Here is a 17789-nt window from a genome sequence, read left to right as displayed (position 1 = left end):
GCGGCACCTCCGCCATACTCTGCCGCCAGGTCTCATAGTCTTCTTGTGATAGTATATCTGCCATGGCATAAAGGCGGTTAGAAGTCTGAGTAACTTAACATCTAAAGCACTCAAGGCATTGTTACCTGCAAAATAATTTTGCCTCACATGCTGGGGGAAGCAATCGTTCAACATATTTATCATTTTTTTCCTTCTACAGCAGAACCAAACAATTATCTTGGCTTTCTTCTTAAGAGTTCGTATGAGCTCGTCAACATCTGGCCTTACACAACAAACCAACGAGCTATTGGGATGGACGATCCATGGTTCGTGCGCATCCACCAAAACCCAAAGGCCTTCTGGCAGCTCTGTGTAGCTTGTCAATAAGACCCCATTAAGGTCAAGCACAATCAGCCGGCCAGGTTTAGCAGCCAGATCAGTCGCAAGTGTTGTGTTTGGTTGTGTCTCATCTTGCCACCAAGATCTTACTACATTACCAACGGTCCAAATGAGTGGTGGAAAATATACAATGCAAACATTATATAAAAAACACAGCACCACTATGACACAAGAAGTACAGAATTTGATACTCTACTATACTGAATTTGATACTATATTGTACCAAAGTTGATACTATACAGTGCCAAAGTACCAAATTGGGTACTATATAGTACCATATTATGGTACAATATTGCACAGTAGAAGTATGACATTGGAAAACTGCTTTGTATTATACAATATCATATTGTGGTACAATATTGCATAGTAGAAGTGTAACATTGGAAAACTGCATTGTACCAAACTGTAGTGTAACATTGGAAAAATGCATTGTACTATACAATACCAAATCTGGTACTATACAGTACCAAATTGGGTACTGTATTGCAATGTAGCAGTGTAACTTCAGGATCCGCACTCCCGTTAGGACTGTCCACTTTTGCATCCTCCACTGCCACTTCCTTCTTGGCATCCTCGGGCCCATTCCCCTTCATCGCATTGCCTACCTTTTCCTTTTCTACCTCTTCCCCCTTCCTGGACTCCCCACCATCCCCTTTCTTTGCATCCTCTGCACATTTGTCATCCCTGGTTTCCACCCCCTCTTGGACTCCCCCTCAACCCCCTCCTTGTCCTCCTCCCCCATAGTGGCCTCTTCCCTTGCACTATCCAGTTCCACTATGTGAGGCACTTTACCTCCAACATTGTCTTTATTCCTTTTCGCATCTTTGTCCTCACAGTCGCTGTTTTCTTTGCTATCCCGCATGGTATCACAATGATGTCCCTTCTCAGAATCTTTCCCTTCCACACCACCATGCTTTAAATCCCAGAGAACATCCCTTATCTCTGCAGTATCCTCATCCTCCTCCCATGCATGAATTGCAACAGATTTTGTGGCATTTGGTCCATCCTTGACTGCCTGTCCATTTTTCCCACTGGGCCCAGTCGCTGGAGCATCCTCTTCCTCTACAAAAATAGAGAAAGACAACACATAATTACAAACAACCTCACATTCAGTGCAGGTAAGCATATGATTTTCACAACACACACATACTTACTCTTCACACCACGATGCCTAGCGACACAAGACTTTGCCACCTCGGGGATCACCATGTTACAACCAGGTTTGGCACAATGATCCCTGCTTAGTAGCAAAGCACTAAAGCAAAGGGGTTGATACTGATGTCGGCACTCAAGCATAAAGGTTCCTACAACTCCTGCAGACTCCAAGAGCTCACCACATGCAACACACATTCCAAACACATGGATCATCTCTCCCAAATCATTAACCTGGGGTCTAGGATATAACATAAATCTCTTCCCGCACTGAACATCAACAATCATCTTCTTCACAAATAGGACATGGCCTTTAGCTTCCTTCCATGTTGCCTCTAGCACATCATACTCAGCATGTTGTCAACCAGCAGCAATACAAAGAGTCCCAAATTAAAATTTAAAAGCTAGCAGACAGTACCAAAGGCATCATGCTACCAATTAGTACCAAAACGTTGTAGACAATATCAAGGCCATCAAGTACCAGACAATAGCAGACAGTACCAAGGCCAATATACTACCAGTTACTACCAAAAACTAGTAGACAGTACCAAGGCCATCACCAATTAGTACCAAAAACTAGTAGACAATACCAAAGCCATCATACTACCAATTAGTACCAAGAACTAGCACACAGTACCAAAGCCACCATACTACTAATCAGTACCAAAACCTAGCAGGCAATACCAAAGACATCATACTACCAATTAGTACCAAAAACTAGCAGGTCATCAGTGCAAGAAGACAATCGTAAACTACCAAAATTAGTACCAAATCATAACCAGGAGCTACCAATTAGTACCAAATTATAACCATGAGCTACCAATTAGGACCAAATCATAACCATGAGCTACCAATTAGTATCAAATCATAACCATGAGCTACCAATTAGTACCAAATCATAACCATGAGCTACCAACTAGTACCAAAAATCATAACCAGGAGCTACCAAATAGTACCAAATCATAACCATGAGCTACCAATTAGTACCAAATCATAACCATGAGCTACCAATTAGTACCAAAAATCCTAACAGCCACCAAAAAAGAATTGTAAGAAGCTACCCTAAAACCCTAAAAGTACCAATACATTCAAAGTAGTGTCGTTACAAAAGAACCATAAACTACCAAAGGGAGTGCCAAAATAGTACCAAATGCTACCAGTTAGTACCAAAAGCATTACGAATATACCCAAGTCCACCAATAAACTACCCATGAGCAATCAAAACTACCAGAAGAACATTGTTAGATCCACTCCAGAAACTACCGAAGCATTACCAAAAACTACCAAAAGCTACCTGTAAGGGTTTAGTGGTACTAGAAACACAACCAAAACTACTAAAACTACCAATAGATTTATCAGACTACCAAACTACTAGAAAAAACATGATAGAAGATACCAAAACAAGAAAGTATATCCAAAAAAACCCAAAAGATACTAGTATGGACAAAAAGTAGCAAAATAACATAGAGAAAAATCAAAAAATCCACATGGACCTAGCAATCTACCTAGAATATGCAATTGCCATACAGAAGCGAAACCACCAAACTCTGTCAAACTAGCAAAGCAGCATTTATAGATACCAAAAAGCTGTATGCACCACCAAAACCACTTTCTTGAGACATGATAGGAACTACTTGCTGTAGATGAACCTCCTTCTCTAGCTTCAGCATGTCCTCACTGCTTCCAAGTCGACGAAGCATGCGTCGACTGGCTCCCAGATCAGCCTCAACTTCTTTGAGGTCCTCATCAATGAAAGGGTTTTCCTGATTTAGTTTTGCAAGCTGCACTTCATAGTGCTCTATGTCATCCTTTATCCGCTTCACAACAGCATTAGAACCCTCGGCTCTCAGCAATGTTTCCTTGTTCTGCTGCAGAGATGCTTTCAGCTCTTTCAGCCTGTCCGATGCAGCTACACTTTTTTGAGGCACTCTCTCAACAATACTTTCCAATTCTGTAACATAATCAGGCAACTCTACGTGAAGCTGTGGGGGGTATAACTCTATACAGAGGTGACTATCACTTTGCGTAAGGCGGGGCTTCTTAACACTAGTTCTGTAATAATTGGACACTAAAGTGTCATGTTTTCCTACAAATTTTTGGCAATTTATTTGCTAAGCTAGAAAGAGTTTTTTACACCTTGCTTCTACCACAGATTGGTTATGAGGGGAAAGAAAACATTGGAATTTGCTCCATGTCAAAATACAAGCCCTATGGAGAGAATTGTGGTAATGTCTAAGTCGTAATTTTTTGTAAAATTTCAAGCTGTTTTGCCAAAAAAATCATAAAATTCTATGTTTTTTTTGTAGAGGTGAGCTTTTTTATGTTTTCAAAATCCAAGTGCTAGTACTTAGTGTTACAAGACAATGGAATGATTTTCAAGGAATAGTTTTAAATTTGATTGCAAGTTATAAACATAATTTCATACTTGAGAACGTGCTGACTAAGAGCATATTTTTGGCCTTAAAAAGGTCCTCTCATGAATTGGGGCTATTCTAGTGCATTTTGACAACATCAAATGAATTTATATGTTAAAATCAAGAAACTATGTATTTTTTCGGCTCCCTAACTTACTTAAATCTTGTCGCTTACACCCAATCTTGAAATTTTGATTGCGTAAAAACTCTAAATCTTTAGTCCTCCACAAGAACATTGAAACCAAGGTTTTCGGTATCCAACTTGTATTCATACCATGCACTTTAATATATTTAGCTGATATGTGTGGAAAGTTTGAAGTTATTTGAGGTTTTGAATACTTATGTCTCAAGAATTAAAATATCAAAACTTTTGCATGTGTAGTTTTGAATATTTGAGATGATCCAAAAATTGTTTCTTACCAAATCACTTCTACTTGCCACGTTGAGTCCTCATTGGAGAGGGTAAGCAATGTATCACTTTCTAAAACTCAAAAACACATCAATTTTTTTTTTCTATGCATACAATGATATGCTTGAAATAGCCATATCAAACACGTAGAACTTTCCATTATTTTATATACTCTCAACTAAATTTTTTTGCACATGAAACTTGCAATTATCTATAGCACAATTCTAGAAAATCTGTGTACAATTTTCTACAAGGTTGCTTCATTTTTTCTTGAGCTTATAGTATGGGGGTCCACTTGTTGAGTTAATCATGATAGCTTCTAAAATGCAAGGTTATATTTTTCAAAGACCCTCTAGCTAACATATTTAAGCATATCAAGAGGGTTTTCTTAAATACACCGTTTGATACAAGTAGCATTGAATCTAAATTTATAAAAAAAGGACACTTAGTGTCCTGTTTTGGTACCAAACTAGTGTTAATAGACGACCCTAAACCACCATGGGAGGCACCGTTTGCCCTTTGCCAAGTTTCGACCTTCTGCTCCAACCCTCCCGAGCGGTTGGCACACATGTTCACTACTGCCTCTCTAAACCTCGCCCATGCGACTTTATGGCACGCAGGGTCCTTTGTTGCAGCATGGCATCTCTCAGAAGCATAGCAGCACGCAAACTTCAGAGTGATTTCCCCACAAGATGGAGGGGCTTGATATACCTTGTGGAAGAGGAACATGCAATCTTCAAGGAGTCTTGGGTGCACATGATTCAAGTAGATCTTTGCATTCTTATGGTAGCTTTGCTTGAACATTGTCATCCACTCATCGTGAGGGAGGTCTTCATCCCTAAGATCCTTTGCAAGCACCCCCTCCATGCTGAGACCTTAGTCTTTGTGAAGCTCCTCGGCTGTATAGCAAAACTTGGTCAAAATAGGGTATTCTTCCATTTTGTTTTTACTGCAATGTGGAAACACAAAGATCAAATGTTAGACATGCCCTCCGTCTACCAATCCAAAATACCTAAGGATGCTTCCTAAATGACCTTCTATTGGCAACATTTCAGCAATGTCAAACTAAATCCTACACCCTAAACAACCCTTTGGTCACACAGATGTTCTTTCCAATGCACAATTTGGTACTGACCAAATTTGAGGCTATATAGAGTTATCATTGTACAATACCAAATTTGGTACTGTAAAGTACCAAATCTGGTAGTGTATAGTACCATTGTACTCTAAACTTCCTCATTTTCTTAGTAAACCCTTTTGTCCTACAGGGTATGATAATAGGGATACAAGAAGACCCTTATGCATAGATGCATAGATGAAAGAATACATTCACAATTGTTGAAAAATCGCTTGAGATTGTGTTCGATTGAAGGCACACATGCTTGAATAATGAATGCATGCAATGCGAAAAGGATAGAAATGCAAAGATCTTGAGCAAGAAACAAAACATTGACTTACATGCAATGCATGATGAAACAATACACTCGTGCAATTGTTGAAATTTTTCATAAAATTGTGTTCGGTTCAAGGAACATATGCTTTCATGAATGCATAATGCAAGGCTCTTGAGCAAAAAATAATACATAAACTTGCATGCAATGACCTTACAACCTTTGGCATAGTACCTCTCATGTGTAAAAGGACATGATAGCGTAGAAACACCAACCTCTTGTTTTAGTTGTAGACCGATTCTCGTCCTTGACAAAAGGTGCTGCAGACTTTCCTGATTTATCCATAGAAATGCTCCCCTTGCTAGACCTTGTGTTCAGTGTGTTGATGCTTTGGGGAGACTTTGTGCCTTTGACTGGGGAGGTAACATCCATTGTCCTGGGCTTCTTGCCTTTGTCGGGTGAACCCTTGGTAGCAGCAGACTTCTTCGCGGGCGTCCTCATTGTGGTGCGGGAGCTACACAAGGGAATCCTAAAGGTGATGCCAGAGACCTTTGCTAAAGTGTTGCACAGTCGAGAACCACTACAAAAATCCATTGGTACTATGCAGGACACACACGCTACATCACACGAGTTCAAACGTGCAAAAACTCAAATCCATCATTGGCCCCACCCACTATGTCTCTTAAAACGGAGTGGTCACTGGATTTTTGATTTTTACTAGCTTCCCTCCTACACCATTTAATTTTAGAGGCCGAAATTGGTTCCCTCCAAAACAACCTCTTGCTTTTGTAGAAGTACCAACTAGGTACAAACAAAAAAAGTCCTTTTTTTGTACCACCATGGCATGCTTTCAGCCCAAACGAATCAACGTGAAGACCAGCTATTGCCAAACACAAAGGCAAAGCTTGCACGAGGGCATGCAATAACTAGGAAGGGGGGAATGTTAGCAGATGAACTAGACGGGTGTCCTCCTAGTCGACCCCTTGTTTTCGATGGATCATCATTATTTTTCCAAAAAAGCCTTGTAGATATGAGAGACTCTAATTTTTAGTCAATTGATCTTTGATCTAACCTGCATAGAATTTGAGTTGTAAAGTCAAATTTTGAGTGTGAGCCTTGTAAGGTCAGCCATTGGCCAAGAGAGCCCTAGGTATAAGGTGTAACATTTAATGCACTAGTAACTTGTGTGTAGTAGAAAATGATAACATAGTGAGCATTCCATTAAGAATAAGTACCTAATGAGCATAGAAAGAGTACTTCATTGGAGAAATCAATACAAAAATTTTCACATAGCTAGTTTGGCATAGAGAATACTTGAAACGAGAGAGAAATAGAACAATTGACAACAGCTGAGGACCGGATTTACATGGAGCCAGTCCCCCCTCCAAAAAGGCTTTGTATTATAGCTTCTCCCATCAAATGAGACTTCTGTACAATACAATCTTTGTGTTCCTTGACAAAACTCGTTGGTGCAATGAAGATGGAAGCTTCATGCACCAAATTATCCTTGAAAAACACACCTAATGTCCCTAGCCTCAGTCCCAAGACCTCACACACCTTCAAAAATGGTGATAGCTACAAGGGAATGAGGAAATATTGGGAGGAAAAAGAATCTTATGAGAAAGAAGTATTCTCCTCACATAATCACTCTAATAGCATAGGTTATCTTAGTAATTAGCATGGTAGAGGAGATGAGCATGCCATTGAAGTTTGGCTCCTGGTTGGATTTGCATGCCATAGCCAAGAGTTGTTGGTGTTGTCCTCTACTTCTCAATGCTTGGAGAAGGAGATGGAGTTCTTTCTCAACACATAATTTGTGCGTGCGTGTGTGTGTGTGTGTGTGTGTGTGTGTGTGTGTGTGTGTGTGTGTGTGTGTGTAGCAAAGTGAGTTCTACTAAAAGTTCCATCTCTCTCTCTACTTGGTCGACCCCTCTTCCTTTTTGCTCTTGCTCGTTTCCCATTGGTTACTGCAGGGCTTAGCCAATAACAATTAAGAAGAATAATTGATAGCCTTGTAACATGTGTCCCCCTTTCCCCTTTTGTGAGAGCTTTAGGTAATTAAATAATTTTTTAAAACTCTCATTGGACCTTTTAGTCTTCTAGCTAATAGGAATCAAGTAAGCCATTGGGTTGCTCGATGCTCATTGGACTGCTTGGTACATTGTCCAATAGTCTTCTAGGGAGCTTAATTTTTGTTGGTTCTTTTATCAGGCATTTTTAAATTGATTAGACTAATTTTACTCTAGCCTAATTCTCATTGGTCCACCTCTATGGCCATCCAATAGGATTTGAGGGGAGATTAGGGCCAATTGAGCTAGGAGCCTGCCATGTGTCCATTCTCCCCTTTCGGGAGATCTTGGGTGTGTGTGTGTGTGTGTGTGTGCCCGCGCATGCATGTGTGTTTCTCTCTCACCCGCTATCATTAGGGCTCACCCCCTTCTTTACTAGGGATGTGGGAAGACTTTTTAGTCTTCCCATAACCATCCAATTTTTCCCCACTTTGGCCATTGGACAATTAAATAAATTTAGGAACTAAAAAGTCTTAACGGAGCGAAACCTTAGGTCTTTTAAGCTTCATTGATACGCATTGCTCTTTTGCAGATTGTCCCCCCTTTGGATTCCTATTTTCCCTCCTTTGGATCCCTGGTGAGATCGATCTAGCAACCGTACCAATATTCTAGCTTTTACTCCCTTGGTACCTCCCCATATTAAATGATCAATTTAACATGAGAAAATCATTTGGGAGAATTAAAAATTAGTTTTTATGACATTACCTCTCTCTTGAAATCATAGTCGTCCTCGACTATGAGGTAGAGAAGATAAAGCCTAATCATTAGTATATTTGCTAGCCGGTAGAGGATCCCTATTTTACCCTACGACACCGTTCCAGAATGGATGACTAGTCCATTTGGTCCTTGAGATCCTTAGATGCCGCAAGCATGTCTGCACATTAGTCTTTATCGATCTTCCATAGTAGAGTGACAAACTCTACTTGGTGTTTGGGAAATGTCATCTCCACGAACATGATCCTAAGCATGCATACTTATTAATATTTGTGCAAAATAAAGAAAAAGAGAGTCTTATAAGACAAAAACTTTGTTCATTTAACCATTTATACATTTTCTTAATCTAGGGAATCATTGTAAGCATTGAGAAGGTTTAATAAGTTATCCTTTAATTTTATGCCTTGCATCCATCTAGCATCTTCAAAAGGATAAATTTTAAACTTGATAAGATATTTCCGGATAGTCTTACCACCTCTCAATACCTTGCCTTCATGTCCGAGATGTACTCGGGCTACATCACCTCTTCTTGGTCCTCAATCTCCAATGGGTCTTCAATGGTTGCTTCTTGAGGTGGCTCTCCTTTCTAAGTCTTTAGTATATCTTGAGTAGCAAGAAAAGTTTTTATCTTCCCTCCATCACCTCAAAAGGTGCTTTTCCCGTGGAAGTATGTACAATGTTATTGTAAGCATACTCCACTCAAAGTAAGTACTTCTCCCATTGGGACTTTGGATCTACTTTTGTGACAAGCTTTTAGTAGATCAAGAATTGTTAGGTTAGCTATTTCACTTTGGCCATCCGTTTGGGGGTGATAGGCCAAAGAGAAGTTTAGCCTTGTACCTAAATTCTCAAAGAGACCCTTCCAAAAATTAATGGTCATTCTAGGATCTCTATCCAATACTATGGACATTGGCAAGCCGTGGTACTTGAAGATTTGTGATGTAAAGAGGGTTGCCATTTGGCCTTGATAGTCTTTTTGACATGTATGAAATGTCCTTGTTTGCTAAACCTGTCTACTATCGTCCATATTTTTGTATTCCCATGGATAGAATTGGGCAATCCAAAGATAAAATCCATGGATATGCTCTCCCATGGTGAATTAAGTATTGGCAAAGGTTGAAGCAATCCACGTTGATTCCCTCTATCAAACTTTGAGTCTTTTGGCATACCACACATTTTGAAACATACTCTTGTATGTTTTCTTTCATGGCAGGCCAAGAGAAGTATGTTTCTATCCCTTTTAGGGTAGATTGAATCCCTCTATGCCCTGCATAAGAAGGAGCATGAGATTCATACATTACTTTCTCATGTAGTGAGTTAGTAACACATAGCTTGTTTCCATCGATAAGATAACCATCTTGTAGGGTAAATGGTTCTTCCTTCTTCTCTAGTGAAAGGGCTGAAATTACATATTTAAAATCGGGATCGATAGCGTACTCATCTAATATAGAACCGCATTCACTCTTGGGCATCTTGAGAGTGCATCAACTACTTGATTATGCTTGCCAGCAATATGAGAAATATGAAAATGAAATTGCAAAAGGAAACTTCCCCACCTCATTTTTTTGTTGGAGAGCTTGGTCTGCGTCATGAAGTACATAAGACTTTGGTGATCCGTTCGCAGAATGAAAGGAGTCTCCAATAAATAGTGCTTCCAGAAGTCTAGAGCATGTAGAACTACCAAGAGTTCCTTCTCATATATACCTAGAGCTTGCTCAACACGGTCAAGCCTTTGACTTTCATAGGCTATGGCGTGCCCTTCTTGGAGCAAAACAGCTCCAAGACAATCACCACAGGCATCGCATTGGACCTCAAATGGATTTGAGAGATCCAACAGTGTAAGCACAAGCTGAGAGATAAGCTTCTCTTTAAGATTTTTGAAAGCATTGTTATCCTTGGTGGACCATATATACCTAATGTAATGGTCTTGCAATTTGTGAGAACTTTTCTATGAAGCATAATTGTATGCACACATACCTATAAAGCTTCTTAGTTCATGCAGATTCCTTGGATTAGGCCATCCTTTTATTACCTCTAACTTTGATGGATCCATTTGGATGCCATCTTGAGAGATAATGTGACATAAATACTGAATCTCTTGTAAGAAAAAATCACTTTTCTTTCGATTAATATAAAGTTTATTCTCTCGTAAAACTTGAAATATTACTCAGAGATGTTGCTTGTGTTTGTCTTAGGAATTAGAGTAGATGATTATATCATCAAAGAACACTCTAGTAAAGCTTTGGTGGGGCCTGACTAGCTTCTCTATCAGATGGTTAAATGTGGTTGGTGCATTGGTCAAGCTAAAAAGGCATGACAATGTACTTGTAAATACCAAACGTACTTCAAAATGCGGTCTTTACAATGTCTTGATCAACTATTCTTATTTGATGGTAGCCACTTTTTAGGTCAATCCTACTGAAGTAGGTCAACCCCTGTAGCTTATCACATAGGTCTTCTACTCGTGGAATGGGAAACCTATTCTTGATAGTGATCCTATTTAGTGCTCTATAGTCGTCACACATACAATATGTGCCATCTTTCTTTTGCACTAATAACACTAGTAATAAACAAAATGGAGATGAGCTAGGACTAACCATGACTTTCTCAACTAGCTCATGCACTTGCCTCATAATCTCCTCTTGTTGAGCTTGAGAAACTCGATAAGGAAATTTATTAGGCGGTGAGCTTCCTGGAAGAAGTTCAATTGCATGGTTGTCATCCCCTGATTTGGGAGGTAGTTCACAAGGGATGTCGTCAATAAAAACATCTTGGAATCCCTTGAGGAAATTGGATAACTCTAATTCCTTTTGATTGCTTATATCTTCTTTTGCTAAAATATTAGGTTCATTTTCAGAATCTTTAACAAAAGTCATGAACACGGAAATAGAGCTCTTTATTGACTTATTGAAAGCTTGCTTATGTACAATGGGTATGGTGCTACCCAATTCCTTAGCATCTATGTACATATCTTTTTCCCTATACCTAAAGTAGCTAGATTTGTCTTTCAAGAAATTTAACATTGTCAGCCATGCGATCAAGCCATGGCGCCCCTAGGATTACATCCTTCCCTCTTTGAATTATGGTGAAGAGGAGTATGTGATGGTCTTCTTCATTTAGGGGCTGTTGGAGAGCGTTTTTCCCACTGTCTTCGTGGAGACATCTCCACTGAGGTGGCAGGAGACTTGCTTCTTTCTCGTTATTTTGGTGGGGGCTCTACCATTAAAACTTGGGTTCTCCTTTGGGAGGGAGATGCCTCATTGAGTAGTAAAGTTTTGAGCCCTTCGTTCAGATCCTCCTCTGCTTCCCTTATTGGAGAGAGTCCTCTTTTGGAAGTCTCACCAGGAGCCTTGCTAGGTACTCTCTCTTCTTGGTGGGGAGTTTGGAGAATACCATGGGTGCGCAATTGGTGTAGCACTTCATCTTGGAGGGATGGATTACCCAGAGCTTGTTGAAGCCTAGAAATAAGATAATTTCCAAGCATAGGGGCATCATTAGTTGCTCTATCATTAGAAAATTAAAAGCTATCAACATTCATTTCAATCTCTTTTCCCTTGTCAACCATACTAGAAAATTTTAGATGTAAAGTTTTACTTGTACTTTGGCACTTGTTGTTGGGATTCCGGACAACTGACCGGACATCCCACTTACTACTAACCCATCTACTAACTTAACCAAATACACTTATTCTTTAATACAAATAGAATAAGGATCTGCAACACGATAACATTGTTGTGCGCTCCACCCAACAGCATCTCTCTCTCTCTCTCTCTCTCTCTCTCTCTCTCTCTCTCTCTCTCTCTCTCTCTTGCACTCGCACACGCTTCTCGCGACACCTTCAACTGGTATCAGAGCAAGGTTTTTGTTTGACGTTTTTGCATCTACACATGTGCATTTTCAAAAGTGCAAACATGTTTCTAATTTCGGCATCGGCAAATTCAAAATTTCAAGAGCGTTTCCAGCAGGTTTCCTGCAGCCCTGGGGGGTTCACCTTACATAGTATGTAACCTATCACGTGAGTTCAACAGAAGGGTATTTAAATCCCTTCAAACTTAAAAAAATAAATTTATATAAGGATATGTTTTTTACAAATCTCAAAACAATTTACAAAATTTAAAAGAAAAGGGTTCATTATATTTCCTTCAAAATTCATAGAATAGGGATTTTAGAAAAGAGCCTGAACGTACGTGATATAGTGGTCTTAAATATAGTGAACCCCCTGAGCCTGCAGTTTTACCCCCATCTAAAGATGTTCATGCAGTCGAAAGCTTAATCGGAGCTACACTTCAAGAGTTGTATTTTTCAACTCCACTTTTGCTACAAGTACAGGTACACGTACGGGACATAGGTGCAGGTTGTTCAGAGACTATTTTGGGACTGTGTATAACCGTTTTATGGCTATTATGTGCTATTGAGACGGTGTTTATGGGCTGATTAGGAGCAATTTTTGACATCGACATTGTCTTGGGTTTTTTAGGCATCCCTCTCCTCACAAGTTCTTGCATACATCTAGGACATCTAGGTTTCTTACAGGTTGGAGTGTCTTGCATCAGCACCAATTTTAGCGGGAGTACTTTATCCACATATGCATTGTTTTGGCACTTTTGATAGTGCTTGAGCTCTATTGAGAGTGGTTTAACTCCCCACAAGGAGTTGTTTACTGCTTGCACATTTTGTTTGGTGCTTGTTTGAGCACGTATATTGCACCTTGCAGTATTGTTGATAGTGGATGTACGTTGAGTTGTGGGGAAACTGCCATATGTACCTTTTGTGGATCTAATTTGTATTGTTTCTGGCAGTTCCGATTGTTTTTGAAACTCGGTTTGGAGGCCCTGTTTTTTGAGACTGGGTAGGTTTCTTGTCTGTATAACCTTTTGCGAGGGTCAATAGCGTGAGGTTTTCTTGAGTTGGGAGATTCTTGAATGTTGAAATCGTTCCGGTGATACAGGTTGTTGGAGTACCCCTTTTTTGTGGCGTTGCCATAGGACATGTATAGAGAGGGCAAGGTGCATTTGACGCCGTGTTGGTAGTCTTGGCTTAGCTTTTGACTTTTTATGCACAGTTAGTGGTTGATGCGCCTGTCTTATGCTCTAAGAGCATTATTTCTGATGCGTTACTGATCTCTTGTGACAGTTTTGGATTGATATTCTGTCAGTTTCTCTAGGGAAACTCTATCGGTTTTTTCCCAGAATTACCAATGTTTATCACCATATTATCTTTATCTTGTAGCCATGTCATCTAGCAGTGAAAAGGATATTGTGACAATATCGAGAAATTTGATGGGACAAATTTTGCTATCTGGAAAGAGCAGATTCAAGATGTTCTCATACAAAAAGGCCAGCTAGATCCTATCATGGAATGCCCAAAGGGAGATTATATAGATGTTGAGTGGCAGAGACTTGATGCTAAGGCCAAATCTACCCTCCGTTTGCATTTGGCCGAATCTGTGTACTTTACCATAGTTCGAGAAAGGACAGCTAGAGATGTATGGGATAAGTTGTGTTCCAGTTATGAGAACAGAAGTGCCACTAATAAGGTTTTCTTGATGAAGAATCTATTTGACCTTTGTATGAAGGAAGAGGGATCTATTTCTACTCACATTAATGAGTTCAATATCATTTTCACTCAATTGACCACTCACGGTTTGGTCTTCGACGAGGAAATCAATTGTATCTTCTTGCTATGCAATTTACCCTCGTCTTGGGATATGTTATGTAATGCCATTAGCAACTCAACACCTAGTACTTGGAGAAGACAAAGGAAGCTCAAGGCACACAATAGAGAGTGTGTTACTTAGTGTGTAATGGAAAGATAGATAGCCCTAGAGTGATGGGAGTATGTACAATACTCGGGGGGAAAAACCTCCTAAAGAGGGATAAAATTCCCCGAAAGTCCTAGTGTGTTCACACACATCACTACCACATGTATATGGTAACAAATCCCCCTTGAATTGATGCGGTGAACAAGAGCTGGCACATGAGTAAAGGGAAGTGCCATGCCCTGAGGACATGATCAGTCCACAAAGGGGAGTAAGCCCAAAGCTTTGTAGAAAGCTTCAAGCTTCTCATGAGACAATTGGTGAAGTGTACCAAGGATTGGTGGACATGGTTGAGGCTAGAGATGGCTTAGAGAGGGCTGAAGGTCAAAATGCTGGCCGTGGAATTGTTTTGCCTTTATCTTTTGTTGGAGGTCCAAGATATATGTGCCAACTATTTCAAGATGCAATGGCAATTGTTCGTAGTAGGGGTAAACCGGATCTCTTCATCACATTCACATGTAATCCACGATGGAAGGAAATAGATGATGCATTACTACCTGGACAAAGTACTGTTGATCGTCCTAATCTGACTATACGAGTGTTTTATCAGAAGTTCCAAGATATGATGCATTTACTTATCAAGCAAGCCGTGTTTGGGGAGGTGATTGGACATGTTTCAGTGATTGAGTTTCAGAAGAGAGGTCTTCCTCATGCTCATATATTGTTGATACTTGCATCCGAATATAAACCCATAGATACATTACACTATGACAAGTTGGTTTGTGCAGAGCTCCCTGACAAGAATGTGTTTCCAGAATTATTTGATGTAGTGAGTCGTTGTAATTTTCATGGGCCATGTGTTCCTTTGAACCCAAATTCTCCATGTATGGTTGATGGAAAGTGTAGATTTAAGTTTCCACGAACATTTTCTATGTCTACAAATGTAAATGAAATTGGATATCCTGTGTACATGAGACGAGATGATGGAAGGTTTGTTCCGTCTAAAAATTACAATTTAGATAATCGTTGGGTTGTACCTTATAGCCCCCTCTTATCACTAAGATACCAAGCCCATATTAATATGGAGATCTGATCAACTGTCACTGCCGTGAAATATCTTTATAAGTATGTCTACAAAGGACATGATCGAGCCACTATTGTTCTTCAAGATTGTGAAGGAGCTACTGATGAGATCAAGAGTTATCTTAATGCACGTTATGTCTTCATATGAGGCTATGTGGAGAATATTTGGCTTCGACATGCATAGTGAAAGGCCAGCTTTTCAACGATTGCAAGTACACCTTCCATTGCAGAATATGGTTACATTTCAAGATGATGATGATGTATCACATTTGCTGGATAATGAGCAAAATAAAAAAACTACCTTGACAGAATGGTTTATTGCAAATCAAAACTATCCAGAATCAAATAGCTTCACATATACTGACTTTCCAAATGGTTGGGTATGGAATAAAAGTCGAAAGACATGGTCTCCACGACAAGAGGGTGTTTCTATTGGGAGAATGTATAATATTGTCCCTACTGCTAGTGAGGTTTATTACCTACGAATGCTTCTCAATATTTGCAAGGGATGTACGTCTTTTGAAGACTTGCGGATGTATGATGGTCACATTTATGATACATAAAAGGAGGCATGTATAGCTAGAGGATTATTGCAAGATGATGAAGAATGATCACTTTGCCTCCAAGAGGCATCTTTTTTTCAAAATGGAATGCAGTTGAGACAACTGTTTGCAATCATATTAGTCTTTTGTGAGCCACCTCATCCGGCTACTCTTTGGGACAGGTTTTGTACCAAATTTTGTGAGGACTATGTTTATGCCCTAAGGATGCGTATTTTAGATGCAAGCGTGCGATTTGATGTGGCAAAAAATCAAGCTTTGCTTCATATAGAATGCTTTTTGCAACAACATGGCAAGAGGCTTTGCGATTATATGTTGCCTCCAATAGACTCAACCATGGTATCCTTAAGTGAAAATGGTGTTATGGCTGAAGAAACAATGTTCAACGTTGATGAACAGTGTAGTATAGCAGATTGTATGGAGACTTCCTTAAATGAGGATCAACGAGATGCTTACCACCAAGTGCTACAAGCTGTTGACACACATTCAGGGAAGGTATTTTTCCTAGATGATCCTGGTGGCTCAGGAAAGACTTACTTATATAATGCACTTCTTTCACGAGTGCGAGGAAGTTGTAGAGTTTCTCTTGCATGTGCATCCTCGGGTATTGCAGCTTTACTTTTGAGTAATGGAAGAACTGCTCATTCTAGGTTTAAGATACCTATGGAGATTCACTATGAAGCAACTTGCAATATAAAGGTAAACACTCAACTTGCAGAACTTCTAAGGAATGCAGCTTTACTTATATGGGATGAAGCTCCCATGACACATCGCTATGCATTTGAAGAAGTGGACCAAGCTTTAAGAGATATTATGCAGCGAGATACTTTGTTTGGTGGAAAAGTCATTTTTCTTGGAGGTGACTTTCGACAAATACTACCTGTTGTACCAAAAGGTAGTCGTACAAACATTGTAAATGCTTCGTTGTGTCATTCTCACATATGGAAATATACGAAGATATTGAGGCTTACTAGAAATATGCGTATACTTGATTGCGGTTCAAATTCACTTCAACAAAGTTTTTCCCGTTGGGTGCTTGATATTGGCAATGGGGTTATGGATGATGGAGGAGATTTAGACAGAGTCAAAATACCTTCACACATGATGCTTCCAGGAAATAGTTTGGCAGATCTTCTAAGCTTTATATATGGAGATTTGTGTCATGTGCAAGATCATGCAACTTTTTTCAGAGATCGAGCAATACTTGCTCCGCGGAATAAAGAGGTGGATTTAATTAATGTCTATGCATTGCAAAGAATTCATGGAGATTGAAAAGAGTATTTGAGTGTAGATTCAATTTGTATGTCAGAGGAAAACACACATTTGTACACAATTGAATATCTTAATAGCCTTACTCTTGGTGGTGGTTTTCCACCTCATGCTTTAGTCTTGAAAGAAAATGCTCCTATCATGTTGCTGCGAAATTTGGATCCAAGACGTGGATTATGCAATGGAACCAGGTTGATATGCAAGAAATTTCATCATAAGGTAATTGAGGCAGAGATAGTTACAGGATCAAATATTGGAGAGAGAGTTTTTCTTCCAAGGATTGACTTTATGATTGGAAACCAACAGGGGCTTCCATTTCAAATGAAGCTTCGTCAGTTTCCAATCAGGCTTGCTTTTGGGATGACTATCAACAAAGCACAAGGACAAACACTTGGAATTCTTGGTCTATATCTTGCATCATCGATCTTCTCTCATGGACAGTTGTATGTTGCAATGTCACGTGTACGAAGTGCAGCTTCTATGAGGATTGTTGTCAATACTGAAAACACTCAAGCGGAGTGTTATTACACTCCAAACATTGTATTCAAGGATGTATTACAACTAGCAAGCTCATAAAAATAAGTTCAAATTG

General features: G+C 39.6%; 2 protein-coding genes across 2 annotated transcripts; both read left to right on the top strand.

Moving 5' to 3' along the window:
- The first annotated feature begins 14631 nt into the window (after positions 1–14631).
- Positions 14632–15931, top strand: LOC147453303 (uncharacterized). The gene is made up of 2 exons (XM_086519371.1): positions 14632–15275; positions 15412–15931. The coding sequence occupies exons 1-2, from the start codon at positions 14632–14634 to the stop codon at positions 15929–15931; spliced, it is 1164 nt and encodes a 387-aa protein (XP_086375497.1).
- A 333-nt stretch (positions 15932–16264) lies between these two features.
- LOC147453302 (uncharacterized) lies at positions 16265–17200 on the top strand. The gene has a single exon (XM_086519370.1). The coding sequence runs from the start codon at positions 16265–16267 to the stop codon at positions 17198–17200; it is 936 nt and encodes a 311-aa protein (XP_086375496.1).
- Positions 17201–17789: the final 589 nt, after the last annotated feature.

Source organism: Adiantum capillus-veneris, chromosome 8 (genome assembly GCF_014529385.1).
Source record: "Adiantum capillus-veneris isolate H3 chromosome 8, ASM1452938v2, whole genome shotgun sequence".
NCBI classification, from domain to species: Eukaryota; Viridiplantae; Streptophyta; class Polypodiopsida; order Polypodiales; family Pteridaceae; genus Adiantum; species Adiantum capillus-veneris.
The sequence above is the reverse complement of the archived record's forward strand: the minus strand, read 5'-3'. Positions and strand labels throughout refer to the sequence as shown.

Excerpts from the sequence above, each read along its gene's own strand:
- LOC147453302 (XM_086519370.1), top strand. The coding sequence starts at position 16,265 with ATGGTATCCTTAAGTGAAAATGGTGTTATGGCTGAAGAAACAATGTTC.
- LOC147453303 (XM_086519371.1), top strand. The coding sequence starts at position 14,632 with ATGGTTGAGGCTAGAGATGGCTTAGAGAGGGCTGAAGGTCAAAATGCT. Across the intron at positions 15,276-15,411 it reads ATGAGACGAGATGATGGAAG|TATGTCTACAAAGGACATGA; the intron begins GTTTGTTCCGTC and ends TATCTTTATAAG.